The sequence below is a fragment of the Mercenaria mercenaria genome, chromosome 1 (assembly GCF_021730395.1).
Source record: "Mercenaria mercenaria strain notata chromosome 1, MADL_Memer_1, whole genome shotgun sequence".
Taxonomy (NCBI): Eukaryota; Metazoa; Mollusca; class Bivalvia; order Venerida; family Veneridae; genus Mercenaria; species Mercenaria mercenaria.
Window position 1 is genome coordinate 93,234,068 of NC_069361.1, and position 21,915 is coordinate 93,255,982.

Genomic DNA, 21,915 nt, shown 5'->3' on the forward strand with positions numbered 1-21,915 from the left:
TACGAATTTCTGAGCTCTTTTAAATAACTTTGATGCTGTTTTCAACTTCACTTCTTTATAAACTATTATTCAAGTCTGGAGTTTAATTTTTTTACTGTTTTATACTATGTAGATGGTACTTGACATGATATAAACCAAAACTTAAAGTAAACTTTATTGTCCAGTCTGATTCAGTTGTTTTTGAATTATTTGTCAGTGTTTGTCCATGTTTCAGAAATTATTTTACCAGTTTGATGGTGATAAATCTGGTCTAATGAGTTCCTTTGAGTTGAGGAGAGCATTATTGTCTGCAGGTAACATAATTTACACACTGTTTACTATATGTTAGCAGAAATTCATGTTAGTTTCAGTTCACTTTGAAAATCAGTAATTTTGTAAGACTTTAGTGTTTTTAAAGGTTGTGTTGATAAGCCTAAAGTAAAGTCAAAATAAAAGATTGTAACCGTAAAATGCCTTTGTAAAATGTTATTATTGTTACAGAATTAAATGAGACACAATAAAATGTGCTTAGTTTTCTAAAGCCTTTTAGTATATGTTCAAAATTAATATTATATGCATTATTTTATATTTTTGCTTTAGTAGGAATTTGGAACAGTTCTGATTTTATCCATTTTTACAGGTTTCAAGTTGAACAGCAGCACTTTAGCAGCCCTAGTGTTCAAGTATTCCAATGTACACAATCAAATTAGTGTAGAAAACTTTTACTGTTGTCTTGCCAAATTAATGAAGCTATTCAGTAAGTATTCATGTGCATTAGTACATAAAGACTAGTGTAGATCAGACTGTAGTCATGATGGTTCTATCAGCTTACCCCGCTCCGAATTGTTTTGCTCATGTCTGGTCTGTCGGTAGACTGGTTTCTGCTCAATAGTTTAAAGTTAAAGAACAATTGTGCCAACTGCCTTCCATCTTTACAGGGTCATTGCCTGTGATAAGTACATGACCCATATTGTTTTAGGGGTTGGCAGGTCAAAAGTCAAGGTCACATTGATCTTGACTGAATATATTCAACCTTAAAATTGATTAGATGAATACCTGTGGCCAGTAGAAGACCCCTAGTTATGTCCAAAATCAAAGTTGTTGATCTTGACATTGAAAACGGTTTCTGATCAATTAATTGAGAACCCTTATGCCTGTGACCTCCCAGTCTCACAGGATGATTACCTGTTGTCAGTAAATAACCTTTAATGTTTCAGAGGTCATTAAGCTGAAGTTCTAAGTCACACTGTACTTCAGACTAAAAGTTCTGCAACCTGTCACCTCTGAAAGGTCATCATTGGAGGGCATGTTTTATTATTAGCTCTTGTTCTCATTAATGTATATATAAACTTGTAAATTTAATACCATTGTAAATATAGCATGTTGCACAAGAAAGTATGCTGTAAATTTGCCATGTTACCTACAAATGTTAATATTTGTTCCACATGTAGATGGCTTGACTTACGACATAAATGAGAAAAGTAAGATCATTTTAGTAGTTCTCTTTGTTGCTTGGAAGTAATGATTTATCCATCACTAATCTTATTTAAATGAAAGATTGTTAAAAAGTGAGTTATTTTAATCTTTTGCCTTTTGAAATCTGGTGAAGCATTCTGGGAGACATTGAGAAATCCTTTTTATATTTCTTATATTGTTACTTAGTATATGTATAAGCCCAGCAAGTATGACTTTTTTCCTTTCAGATATTTATCAAAAGCATAGGAAAAATGGCCATGCAGCTTTCACAATAGAAGAGGTAATTTGTTTGTATTTTATGTTTTGAAAATTTTATTTCATATGATGCAGTGAACAATCCAACTGACCTGATCGCTGTGAAGACCCGCCCCCTTAGCTCAGTAGGTAGAGTGTTGGTCTACAGATCGCGGGGTCTCAAGTTCGCTCCTCGGGCGGGGCGTATGTTCTACGTGACTATTTGATAAACGACATTGTGTCTGAAATCATTAGTCCTCCATCTCTGAATCATGTGGGGAAGTTGGCAGTTACTTGTGGTGAACAGGTTTGTACTGGTACAGAATCCAAGAACACTGGTTAGGTTAACTGCCCGCTGTTATATGACTGAAATACTGTTGAAAAACGGCGTTAAACCCAAATTAAACAAACAAACAATGATCACTGTGAAACGTTTACAGTAGTAGTTCTGGGTTCCTTAGGTGAAGATTTATTACATTCTCTTTTCATTTTAGCTTCAAACTTGGAAGGTTCTTCCTTAGTTTCAGTTTTCTATAAGGAGCCTGTAAGTCAATGCAGGGAATAAGTAGTGGTCAGATATACACATTGAAATTGCTATATCGTTTAACACTGATACGCAGTGTTAACTATACTATGCTAGATGCATTTTATTTGCTAGCTTTTTTAATGTTTTTGACCTACTAGCTCAGTAAACATATGTTGAATATAGACTGGTTATATAGACTGTGGATGGGTGATTTCTGTAAGGTGTCATGTAATAATATTTGTTACGTAATTATTGAAAGGTCCGGGTTTTTATTGATAATAGCAGTGACAGCAGTTGGCATGGACATTTGTAATCCATTTTGAAAAAATCAGAATACTGATTCTAACACGATCCACAACAATTGCTATATAAACATATAGCAAAATCGCCTATACATGAATCTACGATAAAATATGGTTGGCTGTTACATTTCACCCCCTATGATTGCGACATAAGAGATTCTACTTCAGTTCCATTACATACGAATTATTTCAGGGCCAGACTGTTGAAAACAGCCTTTCAGAAACATAAATATGATAAAAGTCATACTGACTTATGTGTAGGACCGTAAAATACGTTCTGATCTCTACGAGCAAATTCATTTAGCTCAATTATGATTTAGCGGTGACGTCATAAATGTATGTCATAATGATGTGACGTCATATAAAAGTTAAGCTGGTCACTTGTAACACAGGGTCAACTAATTTGATGATTCTGTTCATAATTAGTTTGCGAGCTGTTAGATTACTAATTTATAAATACTTCTCAAAATTCTGATAAAAAAGAAACAAATATCTATACGTTCCATTGGCTATGCAACACTTTCTAAGGGGGTAAATTGTAACACAGCATATGACCTGAATGACGTATTACGCTGAAAATGTAGTACTGTAAATTGCGAATCATTTGCGTTGTTAGAATCGAAATAATGAATATGTTCCAATAATTTTATCAATTAATAAAACATAGGCAGTCGTTTGGATGCGAATAATTAAATCACTCATGCTATGCACTCGTGATTTAATTACTATGCATCCAAACTCCTTCCCATATTTTATTAACTGATAAAATATAGGAACAGATTTATTATTTTTTAAATAGTATATTAGTTTTAGTATAATTATAAAGGATTTGTCCATAGTGCTTGAGAAGGAAGGAACATAGAAGACCTATCACCATCTAGTGCTATAAGAGACTGGTGTCATTTCTGTTATTGTTTTTATATTGTAACCTCTTCATGTAATTCTGACAAATAATGCCCTTGATTTTCTACTTCAGTGGTTAGAACAGTCTCTTTACACTTGAATCTGCAGAAAAGGCAACTACAGTTGTGAAGGAATGAGAGAATGAAGCATGCAGTATCTACAGTGATCTGTGTGTGGTGGACAGTGCTGTTCAAGGACTTCGCATTTCACTTTAAATGGCAGCTATATACAATCATATTATGAGATTTTCTTTGAAAAAGACATGTTTTGATTTATCCACATATTATTACTGTGGGTCAATTTGGATTTTTGATTTAGTTAGTGTTTGATGTATTGTTGGTGCAAATGCAAAGAATAAGGCCGTAACAAAGTAGAAATAGCAAAATAGTAACATGATATATAGTGTTACATACAGTTATAGACAGTGATCCAGTCTGATGATAAACATTTGTTAAACAGACTGGTTCTAGTTAATTATAGTCTGGTTTAGATGGTGCTTAGACTGGTTTAGACAAGTGGTGGCCAGTAGCTTTTTGACCATGGGTCAGTTGATATTTGAACTGTCTGAAAGGTGTTATAAATCTATCAATTTTCAATGTCTTGATAAATGAGTACACATTTTTTGTAAACCTACCAGAAACAGAAGAGTTTGTATAAGTGTATAACCATGGAAACGAAAATCAGATCCTTAAACAGGATGTACTAGTACTTTCTTGGTTTGTATGGTATGCTGTTGCCCAATATCTGTATTAGACAGAAGGTTCAGGTAACGTAATGACCACTTGTCACCACAACTGTGATCAGTTATGTGTCGACATACTATTATCTAAACCTGAAATGTTCTTGACTATACTGAAATATTCAATAGTTTGAATCTGCAACAATTACTTGTTTGACATTGTTCACAAATCACCAAGGTTTTAAATGCTAAAAACGGAGCTCATTAAATTATATAAATATGGTCCCAGTGTATTGGGTGCCAGAAAAAGAATAATACAAAAATGTATTTTTAGGCTTTGTTATGTTTCATGATCTTTAAACCTTGTTATTGAAGATTGGCATAGGTATGGTTATAGTTAAATGTTTTGCTAGAGATATTTTTACAGAAGAATTTTGAACAACGAAACCCTGGTGATATTTCATGTGCTGTTTTGAATGTTTTACTTTTTTCAGTCTTTAATGATGATATATTGTTATGTCAGTAAAAACTTTTTTGATTAGTGATGTACATTGTAGATGTTATTTATTTCTAATGAATTTTTTTATTTTGATCAATTTTATATAATATACATACAATATTTACTGAATTTTATATTACGTGTAGGTCTTAAATTTGTTTCATAAATTTATTTTATGAGTAACTGTGACTTGTGAGTATTTAATTGGTTTGTCACAACACAAAAATTCTGGTCAATGAATTAATACACTGATGAGATATAAAATCGCAACAAACATATGCCTGAATATACTTTTACTACAAAAAAGCATTACCTTGAAATTTTCAACACATACACATCTCAATACTCAATACATATTGTGTTAATTTTACGGTCTGTTGTGATGAGTAAATTTGAAACACAGTGGGTATAGAGTATCGAGATGTTTATGTGTTGAACATTTCAAGGTGATGTTTTTTGTAGTAGAAATATATTCAGGGCTTTGTTTGTTGCGTTTTCATATCTTGTCAGTGTACAGTGACATAACTTAATAAGGCAGTTGAATTATATTTTGATATGATTCCATTTTGTTCAATATCTGTTTACAGAAAAAATACAGATGTAATTGGCAGAACAGTAGTAATAACACGTTTTCCCTGTCAAGTTTATAAACTTTTGATTTTGTCTATATACAACAACACATTTAATTTGTCTATATTTATAAACAGCAGTTGAATATACTCCAGTCTTAAACCAGAAATTTATGTTTTGAAAGATTATGTAAGGTAGATATTTTGGAAATATGGGTATAATTTTACAGTTAGTTTTTTACACAGGCACACATTTAATTGTCTTACGAATAACTTTCATGACAAAAACTTAATTTTAATATTTTATAATACCTTTAGTTCAGGATTGCCATTTTGTATCAATTGATGTTTGTCCCTGTTTATAGTTAAGGTGAATGTTGAATACAAGACATTGCCAAATCACACCAGATCAATTGTTCCTATGCTGTGTGTGTAAACATTTCAACATTTACATGTATTCTAGTAAATCATTTTATTATGCCCCTTCAGGTTCTGCTTATGTTATTATGTTGGGGGGACATCAAGAACTAGAGAATGCTTCGGTCAGTGGTCAAACTTCATAAGATGATTGCCTAGGGTTTGTAGATTACCCCTGGGGTCATTAGGTCAAAGGTCAAGTTCACAGTGACTTTGTTTAAGGTCTTTTCAACCCAGTTGCTTGCCTGAGTCTTTCTCCACCACCAAATTTTGACCTAAATTATGTTGGTGTGACTTAAAACTCTGCAAAACAAACAAACACAATGATCTTAAAACTGGAAGTGGGTTTCTGTTTTGATAACTTGAGAACACTTTACAGAATGATTGCTTGCTGTTAGTATATGGTTCATTTTATCATAGAGATCAGTAGGTGGTATGTCAAGGTCACATTGATGTTGAGACTGAAAAAAGTTTCTGATAAATAATTCAAGAAGTCACTGCTTTATGGCCATTAAACTTCATAGGATGATTGCTTGTGGTCAGTAAATTACCTATAGTGTTTTATGGGTCAGTAGGTCAATCTTGACTTTGAAAATGATTGCCAAGTAATAACTAGAGAATGCTTAGACATAGAACTGTCAGTCGGCATAGGATTATTATCTGTAATGAGATAACACCCTGTAGTTTAGGGGATCAGCAGATGAAAGAACAATGTCTAATTGACCATGAATCTCATATTGTTTTCAACCCCTTATTCTTAGGACCACCAAACTTTATACCAAAATTGTCTATGGTCATTTGATGACCCCTGTTGTTTTTAATCATTAGACCAAAGGCTAGGATCACAACATGCTTCAAACTTGAAATTACACACCTCAGACAAGCCGTCATGTTTACAGACAGGTCTTCATTTTGTGGTTAATTGGATAATATTTCAACTTGAGAATGCCCTTTAATACACATAGAAGCAGGTTGTTTTGGGTTTGCAAATTTCTACCCGTGTATTTTTGTCAAGTGTTTATCCCACTGCCAATTAATCGAGATTGCAATTCATTTATGTATGTTATCTGTTTTAAAATGTACTTTCTTTGTTACAAAATTATTCAGCCATGTATGTACTGTTAAAAATGTCTGAGATTTCTTTTCTATTTTTATTAATTGATTGTAGATCTAAAGCATTCCACAAATTATATCAGTTCTTAAAATCCTTTTATTTGAAATAAATTTTAATTTTATTGACTGTGTTTATTTATCCATATTAGTCCCCTGGTGAAGATTTATGGTTTGCCTGTTGTACCTGTTTACACAAAGTAGGATTTCATAATAACTTTAAAGTTACTTTCCATGATATTGAAGTCACTTTAAACATTCAACAAAATTTTCGATTCATGGTATCAGACTATGCAGTTAGCAGTTTTTATGTTAAAATTCCATTCCTTTACTTTATAACAGCTGATTTTCCACGGAGGACCGTAAACCTTTTTAGGATCATATAGTGATTTCGAACGAAGACTGAATTCCCAGTATTATATAATCTTGATTTAAATAATTATTATTTCAAATATCATTAAGAGTAGTTCAAATATTTGGGTAAGAAAAATGTCCTTTTTTCAGAGCTTGACCGTGTAATCTATATAATTTCAATAAGTGTCGTCGACGACAGTTAGTCATAACTCATTTATAAATTAGAAAGTATACCGATTATAACCTTTATCAATGCGCCAGAATTTAAACTAATATACTAAGTAATTAAACCACCTTAATTGAAAGTGACATTTTTCTTAACAAAATTTAATCGAACTATGGAATGCACCTTTAAAGGTACAATTAAATTTTGTTAACAAAACTGGATACATGACACTTGTCTTTTTATTATGTTACATGGCAACAAGTGTTTTTGCTGTGGCAGCAAATAGTTGTATAGGATAGACAACGAGTGCCGTTGTCTACGGGATATATACAACGAGCAAAGCGAGTTGTATATATCCCGTAAACAACGGCACGAGTTTTCTATCCGACTTAGACCACGTGACATAAAAACTGCAATTATTGAAAACTGTCCCACGCGTTCCATAGAAATTAGGATTAACGTGTTTTTATAAGAGTGATATTATCTTAGTACCGTTAGCGCTTATTTGTCAGTAGTGCATGTGAAAGAATGCAGGTCAGGTTGTATAAATTCAGTTTTACTCAAATACCGGATTTACTAAAATTTGACGTTCATTAACACTTTAATCCACGCTAAACAGTTAAATATTGATTTCTCAAAAACAACTGCTGAACAATTAGTTTTTGTGAGGAGTTTGCATGTTGGCGAAACACGATGACAGATACGTTGATTCAAGAAGATAGCCAGGTTCCGAAACTACAAAAAGGCTGACAGCGAATCGGAGGTAAACATGTTGGACAAAAAAATGTTGTTTGAAGTAATCTGGTATTTTAAGTATGGACTAGTGCTTATTAGTAATATACAGATATACATAATCACATACAAATTATCGGATTCTATTAGAAATCACTTTTCAACAATCGGTATAAAGTGACAAAACAATTATGCTTATATTCATTTTTGTTCTTATAAAAACGGGAACCAGTGTCGATCTTTATTTATTTATTTATTTATTTATTTATTTATTTTGTTTATCAGGATATCGTTAGTGCGTAGATACTCGTAGGACTACGGACACTTTTAACTATATCGTGCTTTTATTGTAATAATGATGTAGTTGTTTTGCTTTCTAACAGAGCCCAGTTGTTCGAAACTTTAACGGGCTGTTAGTTTAGTTTAGTTTAGTTTATACTAATTTGTTTTAGCTCGATTGTGATGACAGCTGCAAGCTTATTGTAACCACTCTCGAGTCCGTTTCCTGGGAAAACCAGTACTGTGGTCATATAGTGAGAAGTCATGGTCGTGACTCCAATGATGCTCGAACCCACGATCCTGCATTCAGCTATTAAACTAACCGCCTGTTAAATTTCTGTTCAAGATATTAGTCTTGGTGGGTGGGAAACACAAGTATGATGTTTTAATTGTACTGTAAAGATGATTTAATGTTTGTTTATAATACTTACTAAATACATTTGTTTAAATTTCTAAGTTTTCTGAACTGTCGAAATATACTGATAAAGTTAATCTACCGTTAGCACAATCGCCTGTTTCGAACAACTGGATCCAGTTGTTTGTAAATGTAAGGATCGAGCTGCTGATTTATCTATTTTATAACAAGTGAACATTAAAGTCACTATGTTGGAAACGTTTCAGTGAATGTGTAAATTACGTATTTACCACGTCGGTTCTACTCTAGAAATATGGTGTTTCTTGTAATTCAATTTGATGTTTATATGTATAGTGATTCCAGTCTTGTATTTCAGTCATGTGAACTCTTTTATTGATATCCAAAACATGGGTCATTTTTACGATATTAATATTTAGACGTTGTCAACTGAATTTACCTTCAAGTCAATCTTATTTTTATCCCACTGATAACTGGTGAGAATATTGCAAAGTCATTTAACTCCGTCGTTAGCATGTATTGTTAGATGGTAAATTGACACGAAATTCACGCGTTTTTTGCCGAAGTTTCACCCGATATATATACAACGCTACTGTTGTATATGAAATATGGCCGGGTACAAGTCTGCTTTACGATTGGCTATTTACGGATTATCGTGGTCTAAAAGAATGTTAAAAATATTGATTGTTAGAAACTTATAAAAAAAGTACAAAAGATTTATTCATGGAACTTGATACATGGATGGATGATTTTTATTTATTTCGGTTGGACGGATAGCTCAGTGGTTTGCACACTGGCCTTCCAATCCTGAGGTCGGGGGTTCGATCCCCGGCAGCTACTCGGGAATTTTCAGAAACGCTTTTCCCACCCAACTAGAGGTGTACTGGTCAGGAACCCAGGCAATCCTTGCGTGTATCAGTGCTATACACTGGGCACGTTAAAGAACCAGGCTGTCTATTCGAAACGAGCTAGGCTAAGTTAGCCGGACAAGCCTGTATCTGATTTCTGATCTCTCTGTCGTGGGGGCTTTGTCTCACTACACTGGGCACGTTAAAGAACCAGGCTGTCTATTCGAAACGAGCTAGGCTAAGTTAGCCGGACTGTATCTGATTTCTGATCTCTCTGTCGTGGGGGCTTTGTCTCACTCTGTCCCTCTGGTCAGATCGCTCTGTGTCTGTACTAGTAGTGATGAATTATGCGCTCTGTGTGGCTGCATTTGAACTATGTAAAGCGCCTTTGAACGTGAAATTGATCATGAAAAGGGCGCTATATAAATCTGGTATAATAATAATAATAATAATATTTTACGGCACACCAACACAATATAGGTTATATGGCGCCAAACAGGACTACAAATTTTGGTTTCACATCTCGTATACATCGAAATGAAAACATGAGGTATGGAATAAAAACTTACATACCTGATGGAATTACAGAATAACCGCAAAACCAAGTGTTAAGACAATATTAGTCGCCTCTTACGATCATGCAAAGGTAAGGCAGTGGTTCCAATTCTTTTCATACACAGATCGTCCTAAACCACATGGGGCATGGATGGATGATAAAATAGAAAATATACATCTTTTTTAGCTCACCTCACCTAGTCCTCCTTGAAAAAAATTGTTCAAGGTATTGAATTATTTACAGAACTCTTGTTGCCATGGAAACCGAAAGGAAAAACAAATTTAAAAATTATCTTGTCCAAAACCACAAGTCCTAGGACTTTGATGTCTAGTATATAGCATCATCAAGTGGTCCCCTACCAAAATATAACAAAGGTAAGGCAGTGGTTCCAATTCTTTTCATACACAGATCGTCCCAAAACCACATGGTGCATGGGTGGATGATAAAATAGAAAATATACATCTTTTTTAGCTCACCTCACCTAGTCCTCCTTGAAAAAAATTGTTCAAGGTATTGAATCATTTACAGAACTCTTGTTACAATGGCAACCGAAAGGAAAAAAAACTTTAAAAATTATCTTGTCCAAAACCACAAGTCCTAGGACTTTGATGTCTAGTATATAGCATCATCAAGTGGTCCCCTACCAAAATATAACAAAGGTAAGGCAGTGGTTCCAATTCTTTTCATACACAGATCGTCCCAAAACCACATGGGGCATGGGTGGATGATAAAATAGAAAATATACATCTTTTTTAGCTCACCTCACCTAGCCCTCCTTGAAAAAAATTGTTCAAGGTATTGAATCATTTACAGAACTCTTGTTGCCATGGCAACCGAAAGGAAAAAAAAAACTTTAAAAATTATTATGTCCAAAACCACAAGGCCTAGGGCTTTGATATCTGGTATGTAACATCATCTAGTGGTCCTCTACCGAGATAGTTTAAATTATCAAAGCTTCAGTGTGAGCTTTTGCGATCATCCTGTGTCCGTCCAATCAAAGAAAAAATTAAACACTCTAGAAACCACATTTATGACCATATGCTAATGAAACATGGTCAGAATTTTAATCTTGATGATCTTTAGGTTTAGCTCGAATCTGGATTATGTGGGGTCAAAAACGAGGTCACCAAAGGAAAAGCTTGTGTAGAAAATGTTATTACGTTAATTACCACGCTTTAACATGCGACGTCGCGCTAATGACGTCTACGTCACATCCGTTGTTGTTGCATGATTCTAATATACGTTACAACGATTAAAGGCAGAACCTGGGCACAGCGTTGTAGTTCTTTACATTTCTAATACGATATCTTGTTAACAATCAGATGAATCTAGAGAACACATTTATGACCTTATCCTAATGGAAATTGGTCAGAATGTAATCTTAATGGTCTTTTGGTCAAGTTCCAATATGGTCGGGTTGGGGTTGGGCACCAACACAATTTTAGGGTAATGCGAGTACAAAAACTAGGTCGCCAGGTCAAATCAAAGGCAAAGCTTGTTAACAATCTAGAGGGCACATTTATGACTGTATCTTCGTGAAACTAGGTCAGAATGTTAATTTTTATGGTATTTAGGCCAAGATGATTACAATACTAGATCCACCTTAGTAAATGAACTCGCCCAAAGGTCATTTTTGAAGGTCAAAGTATATTTATAGAATTAAGAGGTTCCATTTCATGATCCTTCATTTCTCGAGGATTTTTTAAAATTGAAATGACATACAAGTTCACCAGAACTGCGCCATGACACGAGTTAAAGAAACACTCATAATATACAGATGTTTGGTACAAGTATGTAGTCTTCTACTTTTCCTTTATCCCAATAGTATTCAAAACATTGTTCGTCTGACATCAGGTTATACTAAGAATGAAAGTTCCAATACATGAAATAAAAAACTGACCACACTTCGACGCTCATTTAACATATTTTGAAAACATTTTACCAGTCCGTTTGGTCAAGGAACAATGTCTCAGACCTAGAGATCAAAGAGTATTATTTCACGTACACACGATATATCTGCCAGTCATACGTTAATTGACTTCGGGTCATTTAGCTTTTCATGGTGTCAATCATATTTCCTGGTAAAAATGAAAAGAAAAGGCGAGTAGACAGTGGTCAGATTTTATATAATGCTCTGACAAATGATGTCTTTAAAGAAATGCATCTTACAATTCTTTATTCGAGTTGTTTACAGCGAGTTGTCTGTTAAAAATCATTTACTGTACAATCTCGACCCGATGCTTAAACAATTATCTGATATGACAGATGGTAATGCGAGAACCTCCAGAGAACAGGTACAATATACTAGTATTCAGCTAAAAACAAGCATATGCATATATCTTATTTTGTCTTTTTACAATTTTGTACTACAACAACCAATAACAAGATTTCAAGGGTTTCACTCTTTGGTCCAGTATTTATCTAACTGTCAATATATTTTTATTAATTACAAGGCAGTCTGAAAGACAGCTAAATCCCCCGCCACTGGTATGGATAGTGAAAGGGTAAACTTTTGACCTTCAGATGTTACTTGACCTTGAACTGACATGGCTTCTGCACATCGTCTAGATGAGGTGATCATTTGACCCAAGTTTCATGAAAATCCTTAAAGGGGTTTAGGAGATACAGAGCTCAAACCTTTGATATTGAGTTGTGACCTTGACCTTGAACCGACATGGCTGACTCATGAGTTCTTGATGAGGTGATCATTTGACCCAAGTTTAATGTAAATCCTTCAAGGAGTTTAGGAGATACAGAGCGGACACAAAATGGAAGGCTCAAACCTTTGACTCTAAGTTGTGACCTTGACATTGAGCCGGCATGGCTGACTCATCAATTATGCACATCACTTTGATGAGGTGATCATTTGATCCAAGTTTGATGAAAATCCTTCAAGGGGTTTAGGAGATACAGAGCGGACACAAAATGGAAGGCTCAAACCTTTGACCTTGAGTTGTGACATTGACTTTAAGCCGACATGGTTGACTCATGAGTTCTGCACATCGTCTTGATGTGGTGATCATTTAATCGAAGTTTCATAATTATCCTTCAAGAGGTTTAAGAGATACAGAGCGGACACAAAATGATAGGCTCAAACCTTTGACCTTGAGTTATGACCTTGACCTTGAACCGACATGGCTGACTTATGGGTTCTGTATATTGTCTTGGTGAAGTGATCATTTAATTAAAACTTCATGATTATCCTTCAAGGGGCTTAAGAGATACAGAGCGGACACGAAATGGTAGGCTCAAACCTTTGACCTTGAGTTGTGACCTTGACCTTGAACCGACATGGCTGACTCATGGGTTCTGCACATCGTCTTGATGAGGTGATCATTTGACCCAACTTTCATGAAAATCCTTCAAGGGGTTTAGGAGATACAGGGCGGGCACAAAATGTTACGGAAGGACAGAAGGACGGAAGGACGGACGGAGGCCATTCCTATAAACGCCCACCACTTGTGGCGGGGGACTAAAAACGTAATGCAAACACTTTCTGTTGACATACATGTAATGTTACATAACATAATAAAAATAATCAGACAACGCAAACTAAATATATCGGGAGTCGATATGATAACGAAGCTGACAACCTTCCAAGTATCAATCTCATTAGATTATTCCTCGTAATAATAAATAATTGGTTTCAAAGAATTAATGCTTAGACAGATGAAGACACGTCATGAAATGATTTGTCAAACTGAACAGATTCTTCGAGACGGGCACCTTTCTCCTCATCATGCTCAGCTTCTATATCAATTTGTTCTACGTCATTAGGAACTATCTTTGGTATGTTTCCTTCTGACCAATCGTCAACTATCTCGAGTGCTGTATTCCCAGTCGATGTCTGTGTAGGATGATCGCCTGTTTTAAATTTAAAATGGACATTCATTTCATCAATATTATGCTGATCCTTTTCAGGAAGAATAATCTTAATTTCTGGCTCACGAGGATAATGTCGATTTCCTGTCTTTCGTTCTTGAGTATGTGTACGCGGTTGTAAGAATTTATCCTTACGAAGTAGAGAGACAGTCTTGCCCGGCCGATATCCATTCTGAATAGATTCCTCACCTAAAATATATAGATTTATATATTAACCACTAATACACTGACATACGCCAGATCAATATAATATATCTAAACATTTTGTATAGCAACAGACGTTTATTTTCGTATAAAGACATTGGTGTAAATTCAATGATGGCTGCATGTGCACTCTAACGTCAGTCAGAAACGTCGTTAAAAGAATTCGTTCAACCGCTAGTGGGATTAATGGATTTGCTAGAAGTTCCAATATGTATTTTACACCCATATGAGCGCACAAAAATCGCATTACAATACTATACACAGTCATGTCGAGAACGGAATATTACGGCAATATTTGACTTGTTTTAGCTTAAAAATGACCTGCGATTGTTACATATGAAACTATTACGATATGACAACTTACAACTCTTTTAGAGCGTTTATGAACTATTAAGAACAATGGTATTGACATTACTCTCGACTTTCACCAAGTTTTAAAAAAATATCATGGTAAGAAGCACGTTGCATTCGAGAATGGTATTTTTGGGGGTAAATTATGGAAGGGTAATTATTACCTTCGGTGTGAGCAGTAACATTGACTCGCTGGGCTGGACTATTCGTTTCCACATTTTGACTGCGATGATCTTGATCATGTGTAGGGTTATCGAAAACTTCTCCAGAATTATGATTTTTATTTTCTTGATTTTGATTGCTTGCTAATTGTCTGGAATCCTGTGTTTTGGTTTCATCAAATCGCCTACATGCTACCAATGCATTTTAATAAGTTAAAATCAATTTATGTATTAATATCTCAAAAACTGATAGATTTAATAAATTTAAACATTTAGTATACCGAAAATTTGAGAAGACATGACACATGGGTTTTGCAGAGCAAATGGTAGTGTGTGGTATTTAAATAATGCAATTCATCACATGTTTGACGTCGCGGGAGTGTAATAAAGCCATTAAATAAAAATGATAATACACTAGTGTAATAAAGCTTTTACGTCGACGTCATTTATAGTATAGGCGACGCCGGTCAAATTGTCTTGTTTATATTATAGTAAAAGAAAGTCGATTTTTTGTTTCGACAAGAAAGGCTTACATGTGATAAAAAGAATATTACATTTGTGACTTTCCACATTGAATTTATTAAACTCGTTGAATAAAATTGATAAAATGCTCGACGGAGCCTCGCATTTTATCATTTTATTCAACTCGTTTAATAATTTCAATATGAAAAGACACTCATGTAATATCCTCTATATAATGTGCAATTAAATTGTTGGAAATTGTAATAGATAGACCACTCTGGTTGATGCAAGTCATTTCTTAATTCTTAACATTATTACAGTCATTTACTATAATTGAATAAACTTACCATAACTTTTTTCTTACAACATTAATATATAATTGGTGATATTACCTCAAACCTTATCATTTCTAACATTTTATCTACATTTATCTATTTATATTACAAGTTAAAGCAACAAGATAAATCTGTTAATATCAAATTCCGACGATTAGCAGAAAATTCTTTTTTGTTCATTTTATCAAATGTCGTATTCTATATTATCTATCATACTTTCGATCTTTGTTACCTTTCTGACGACTTGGGTGTTTGTGCCATGTAATATCACAATTTCGGCATAGCTTCTTATCACAATCTATACATATGATATCTGCACTTTGTATACCACATATATGACATCCTGCAAAATAAAATAAATTAACCAAAAGCTACAAATGGAACCTGGTTTTGCCACAATTTATTTTCAAACTAACTAAAATTAGAATGCACACAAACTTTGAACAAATCAGAAACATGAATTTTATTTCTGTTGTTTAGATGTCTTTTTTAATATTATCATTACTGTTACGTAACTTAAAATATCATATCTGTCAATACTAAGAGTTACAAGTTTTGTTTTTGCATTTGGGTCTGCTTCTGCTTTTCTGCAGCTGTTTTGAACACTGTCATTTTACTGCTACTACTGAACCATTAATTTTTATCTCGTTTACATACCGTATCCATCAATACCGTTCTCCTGATTACCATATCCATCAATACCGTTCTCCTGATTATTAGAACGATCAGGACATTGTTTATTACTTGACAAACCGCCGCCATCATTAACAACAGGTAGTTTTTGTGTAAGGCCACCTAAAGCTAGCTCATCACAATTGGTAGCGTCATGTCTATTAATTTCAACCTCAGTCAGGCAAGTATCATCACCAAGCGACAGATGGCCGTTTGATGTCGGATTGTGATGATGACCATTATGATTTGCAGGTATAGTTCTACTATTTTCTGGTACACTTTCACTATTGTGATCCTCATCCTGTTCGTGAATCCCCACATTCTGACTTGCGATGGCTTTAGCAGGACAGTTCACATTATGTTTTTTCTTCTTAGGGTTGTCTCCATTTTGATCATTTCCTATCAGTATGATATTATGATTTGATAAAAATTACTTATGCTAATAGCCAAACTGAAAACGGGCACATTACGGAGACAAGGAATAAACTATGCTTAGTTTTAAGGTTAAAGTATTAAGTATGTCTCAGCTATGTACGTTATTCAAAGTCTATTGATTCAAAGTCAACAAGAGCGCCGCCAAGCGGGGCAATATACGCCCGAAGGCTTACATCATAGGATGGGAGCAAAATTTTAAGAACTTGAATTTTGACCCCTAAGTGTGACCTTGACCTTCAAGCAAGTCATCCGGAACATGCGCTCTGCACGTCGTCTTGGTGTGGTGAACATTTGTGTCAAGTTTCTTTGAAATCCTTCAAGGGGTTCAAGAGTTACAGTGCGGACACGAAACAAAGTGATATGACCTTTGACTCCTAAGTGTGACCTTGACCTTGAAGCGAGACATCCAAAACATGCGCTCTGCACATCGTCTCGATGTGGTAAACATTTGTGTAAAACTTCCTTGAAATCCTTCAAGGGGTTCAAGAGTTACAGAGCGGACACGAAATTGCTAACGGACAGACGGACAGACGGACGGACGTTCTAACGAAACGGTCTTTATGTGACTCCCCCATTGTTCTCTCTATTGTTCTAACAGTCAAATAAAAAGAAAAATAGTCACATAAATAGAACGGAATGAATGACATCAAAGAGAAAGTACCGTTATGCAGTCACTTAACCATCATTTCACGGGCGCGGACAGACAGACGGACGGACAGACGGACACCAGCGTCATAACATAATACGTCCCTTCGGGTGTATAAAAAAAGTGCATATGGCAGTGTCAATGTAAGCAAACAATTGACATATATTTTTACAGACATCAGACCATACAATATCCTGAGCAGGAGTATAAGACATACATGTATAAACAAAAACACACGAAACATTACCTTGAGCAGCTTGAGAAAAATGTCCATGATTATTTTCACCGTGTGCATCATTTTCATCGCCAGCCTCATGGAATTTTTTTAATTTTTCCCGTTCTTGAGAAGGACTGACACGTACTTGTGCCACAGTTTCATCATGCTGATATATGTCATTATCTATGATAATAAACATATTCTTTCCAATCACAATTCTCATTTAAAAGCTCTTCAAGTTTTATTTTCCAACAGTTTTAAATCTATTTTCTTAGGCATATAAATTTCAGTTTTTAAACAAATCCTATAAATTAAGATTTACTTACACTAAACCCACGATGATATGTAAGAAAATATTCTATTTAATTAATCTAATACTAAATGTTTAACAGTTTCTATAGAAGAATTACAGACGCATTTTGTGACCAAAATAATTTTTAAAATAGATAAATAGGGAGCGTGCAAAAATAACCAGTTTGCTAAACCACTTCAGAAGTTATCCGTTATTCACATACTTGCATAAAAATTTAGCAAATGTACAAAACTTAGGAACTCTGGTAAATGAACGTTCAATAAACTAGTTATCGCGTGGTTAGTGTTGCTCATTTCGAACAATCTATCCCTTATGCTGATTATAAAGAATTCGTTCAAGTTAGGAAGCTATCCAGCTGACTTGTGGAAAGTCGAATGTTATAACCAGGTGCTTGCTATTACTTAATAGTAATTAATATCCGTAGCATTCTCATCTATCAGAGGTTCGTTCAACTAGGACACAATGGAAAATCTCTGGTATGCGAGAATGTATCAAGACGGGCGCATACCATCTTCTTCCTCTTTTAAAAAGACAGAGAACCAACGAAAGAAAAAATAGCAGGGAAAAGAAGACAAGGAGTAATACACTAATTTTCACCTATAAACGGTTTAGTCTCCCCATCGTTGATTGGAGCTCCTCGTCGCGAAACGTGACCCTGGTGATTCGCATTATAACCATTATCTATGGAAATAAAGATTCATATTACCAAAAAACGAGACAATGTTTTTTGAATGATTATGTTATGTTATGTCCAAAAGTGAGTGGCGGAGTTCGGTGAGGATTAAGGGGCGGGGAGACACAGCATATATTTCTCAAAGTTGCCTGAATCAAGCTCCTTAACCTCTGCTCTGTGCTACTATCAAAATAACACTGAGACTGAAAACAGTCATTATCTGCCTTTGTCTACCAGAATAAAACTCCAAATGATACAGTGTAACAGATAGACCTTGGTGATGAGTTTAAACATAATGGAATATCGCAGGCATGTTTTGCCAACATGATTGCGTTGTACAAATTGTGACTACTTGTACCTTGAAATATATTCAAATATACTTGTAATGTAATATAAGAAGTGTTACCATCTCCGGGTTTTCTAGCTTGTGTTTTGTTGGATTTCCTTTTATTGTGATGTCTAGTACGGTAGATACCATAGACTAAAACTCCAGTTATCACCGCTCCAAGAACAACACTTAATATTATAACTAGCAGAAGTAGTGAACCATTTATATCTGCATAAAATGTAAAACATGTTTTAAAATATGTTATGTTGAAATTCTTAAGAGAGAAGTAAGTTCTGATAGCTAATTAGATTCAATCGGCGAGATTCAGACAAAATATTTATAAATATATATCATAAATGAATTACGCTCTCCTAATCGAAGTCAAAATAACTAGTTGACAACATGATACGATGACCCCCCTAACAAAATCGGATGTCTCGCCATTACGTAATTGTTGCACACGTAGAGGGGCACACTACTGTTAACGCACCTGTATTTGGTGTTGCTGTTGTTGATGTATTTTCTTTGGGAACAGATGGCGCTTCTGTCGTTACAGTAACTGTAGTTTCGATGTGTGTTTGGATGCCATTTGTTTCTGTTTCTAGTTTTGTAGCAGTCGTTCGATTATACGGCCGTGTGGTTGCGGTGCTTAAAGCACTAGAAATTCACAGAAATTAGTTTAAGTTAGGATTATACCTACAGACAGTAGTAATTTACTGGTATGTTAGTAGGACTGAACCCATCTCTCAGTGACGTTCTTCAGACCATTTTATCGAACAAGGACAATGTAGTAGCTAAAGGTATACTAGACCCAAATTTCATATTTGAAAATACATGTATGAACAATTACTGCATATAGTTTCTGTAAAAATAATACTAACCACAAGTTTATGTGTATTAACAGTACTATGCTTTAGGTTTAAAATAGTACACACTTAAGGTAGTTCTGCACGTTTGATAAACCGGAAGTGATGGCGTAACGTCATTTATCCGGATAACGTAGAATAAAGCCTCGATTCGGCGTACGGAAATAAAAATCATTTTATGAATTAATGGCAACCCGTGAGAACAATTATTACAATGGCAACGTTACTATCTTTCTAGAGTTTTTAACAATCGACTGTTACTGTATGACATTTAATTCTGAATGTAGCTCAACATACAAAATTTATCAATATATTAACAAAGTTAAATACATTTTTTGTGAGGAATTTCTACATTTGAAGTGGAATATATAAAGATAAAATATTTTAGTGAAAATGGCCATTGGATATCTTTAATCTACAAAATGCTTATATTTTGTAACAGCCTTCTTCACTTCATAACACTTTCGCATATGATCGTTATAAAATCATGTTCTTACCTTGAAATCGGATCGCACACGTCAGACGTTTCATTTCTATGATAACCTTCATCACAAACTGGTGCACAACAATAATCTGAAGGAAAATACTGACATAAAGTCAAAAGTTTCTGAATTTAGCAAAACTAGCAAATTTCGACGAAATAAATCATTTTCTTGTAATTATAAGTAGATAATAAGATATCGGTTTTACAAAACAATTGTTTTTATGTTGAAATGGCGTAAAAGGATCCTCTAAGTACAAATAAAAATGTGAGTTTCAATGTTACACACTATAGTCTTGAAGTCGGAAAATTTAGTAACACAGTCATCTTCCTTAAAAGAAAAGATTACAGTTAAACCTAAACTTCTGTTAAAAGCTTTTTAATCCTTTGGCAGAAATCATGCAGTGCATGTACAACGACCACCATATATACAAAGCTAAATACATGTATGTCATTAAACCACAGGGATATATAATGGTATAAAACTTAAGAAATATTTCGGGCAAAGGCAGCAAACAGATCTATAAAGTTCACAGTATATCTATACATTTGAAATCTTGTGTGATACTTATTTCTAATGAGTATTTTGCTATATTTTAATTATATAAATTGAATTTATTGTTTGAAGTATATCATACAGATTAAAAGAGAATACTCATATTCATCACTATTACGTCAATTATCTATGTTGACCGTTGACCAAGAAAAACGATAGAATCACAATCCCATCAATTATCAGAAACCTTTTAATTGATTCAGAAACATAACAGAACAACGGCGTAAAAACACAAATGCCTCATTTTTTCAATTTTTGCAGGCACATTATGATCATGTGGCGACTTTCCAGCTTAAGACCTCTGGCATTCCACTTAGTATTATTTCAGGCGCAGACGTACATCTGAAAAGAACCAGGCAGCTGGGTGGCATTCTCGCATGACCCTTGCAGAAACACAAATACACCCCTATAGAGGTGTACTACAAAAATAACCATTTTACCATATTTAATGTCTACAATGGTTTTATAACATTACTAATGCATAAAACACAGGCCAATGAACAGTTGCAGCAGAAAGTGTTATCAGACAAAGTACCTTCACGTGTTGATATGCCATCTTAGAAAAAATTAAAATTAAAAACGAATTGATTCTGTAGAATCCTTAACGTTATCAAGACAACCACTGTTCAAATAGTAAAACTGTCTCTAAAAAAACTTTTCTATAAAAACATTCCAAAATGTTACGGAGACGAGAAAACAAAACTGATTCAATTCAAGTAAATTGAGAAAATGACTAAAGACCTGCATATCAATACTAATGTAATATTAAAACTAACGTAAAGATGAATTCAAAGCCGGGCTAAACAGAGCCTTACTTAGTATAAATAAATTGGTATGTAATTTGAAAAGTAGTGCGCTATACATAAGGCTATATGTGGTGTACAAAATGGTTTTGTGAAGAATAATTTCCATCTTAGTAACAGAGTTCTAGACTTTTGGGACATTATCAATGAAATTGGTCTTTTTGGTATTGCCAGTAGATCAGCACAGTGTGTACAAAATAGCCTACACTGCATGGCAACCACATATAGGTATTTATATTTATCTATCGCTCTACCCTTACCAGACAAAATGGTAAGTGTTAGCAAATTCATTCAGATACAAGTACATTGTATGTAGGTAGGGACAATATTCCAAATCATGCACACCAGACCACAAGAGGATATTGAAGATGAAAGACAATCATTCACCACGAAATATCAAGGAGGGACTTAATTGCCAAGAAAATTGAAACTAAACACAAAAACTTAGAAAAAAGGAAAGCGATTAAAGTCTACAGTAATTGAATGGAGAACATATACATTTAAAACAACTAAAAGTGCGTCAATCAA

At 34.4% G+C, this 21,915-nt stretch overlaps 2 protein-coding genes across 11 annotated transcripts in view; one reads left to right on the top strand and one right to left on the bottom strand.

Moving 5' to 3' along the window:
• LOC123530247 (calpain-9-like) overlaps positions 1-6,819 on the top strand; it is a 40,511-nt gene extending 33,692 nt beyond the window's left edge. The window contains exons 15-18 of the mRNA XM_045311019.2: positions 215-293; positions 620-736; positions 1,683-1,735; positions 3,494-6,819. Coding sequence (XP_045166954.2) covers positions 215-293; positions 620-736; positions 1,683-1,735; positions 3,494-3,520 — 276 coding nt within the window. The 3' untranslated portion in view covers positions 3,521-6,819. The remainder of the gene's footprint in view (positions 1-214; positions 294-619; positions 737-1,682; positions 1,736-3,493) is intronic.
• LOC123530206 (uncharacterized) overlaps positions 1-21,915 on the bottom strand; it is a 273,691-nt gene that overhangs the window by 232,887 nt on the left and 18,889 nt on the right. For 5 of the 10 annotated variants that reach the window (XM_053517538.1, XM_053517539.1, XM_053517557.1 and 2 more), the window contains 9 exons: positions 20,045-20,120; positions 19,172-19,338; positions 18,760-18,909; positions 18,278-18,361; positions 17,398-17,550; positions 16,055-16,468; positions 15,630-15,740; positions 14,604-14,792; positions 12,110-14,073 (listed from right to left, as the gene is read on the bottom strand). The exons of 2 other annotated variants lie outside the window; for them this stretch is intronic. In XM_053517538.1, coding sequence (XP_053373513.1) covers positions 13,664-14,073; positions 14,604-14,792; positions 15,630-15,740; positions 16,055-16,468; positions 17,398-17,550; positions 18,278-18,361; positions 18,760-18,909; positions 19,172-19,338; positions 20,045-20,120 — 1,754 coding nt within the window. In that variant the 3' untranslated portion in view covers positions 12,110-13,663. Of the gene's footprint in view, positions 1-12,109; positions 14,074-14,603; positions 14,793-15,629; positions 15,741-16,054; positions 16,469-17,397; positions 17,551-18,277; positions 18,362-18,759; positions 18,910-19,171; positions 19,339-20,044; positions 20,121-21,915 lie in introns of those variants that run through there. 3 more of the 10 variants (XM_053517542.1, XM_053517573.1, XM_053517550.1) reach the window with 3 other exon arrangements.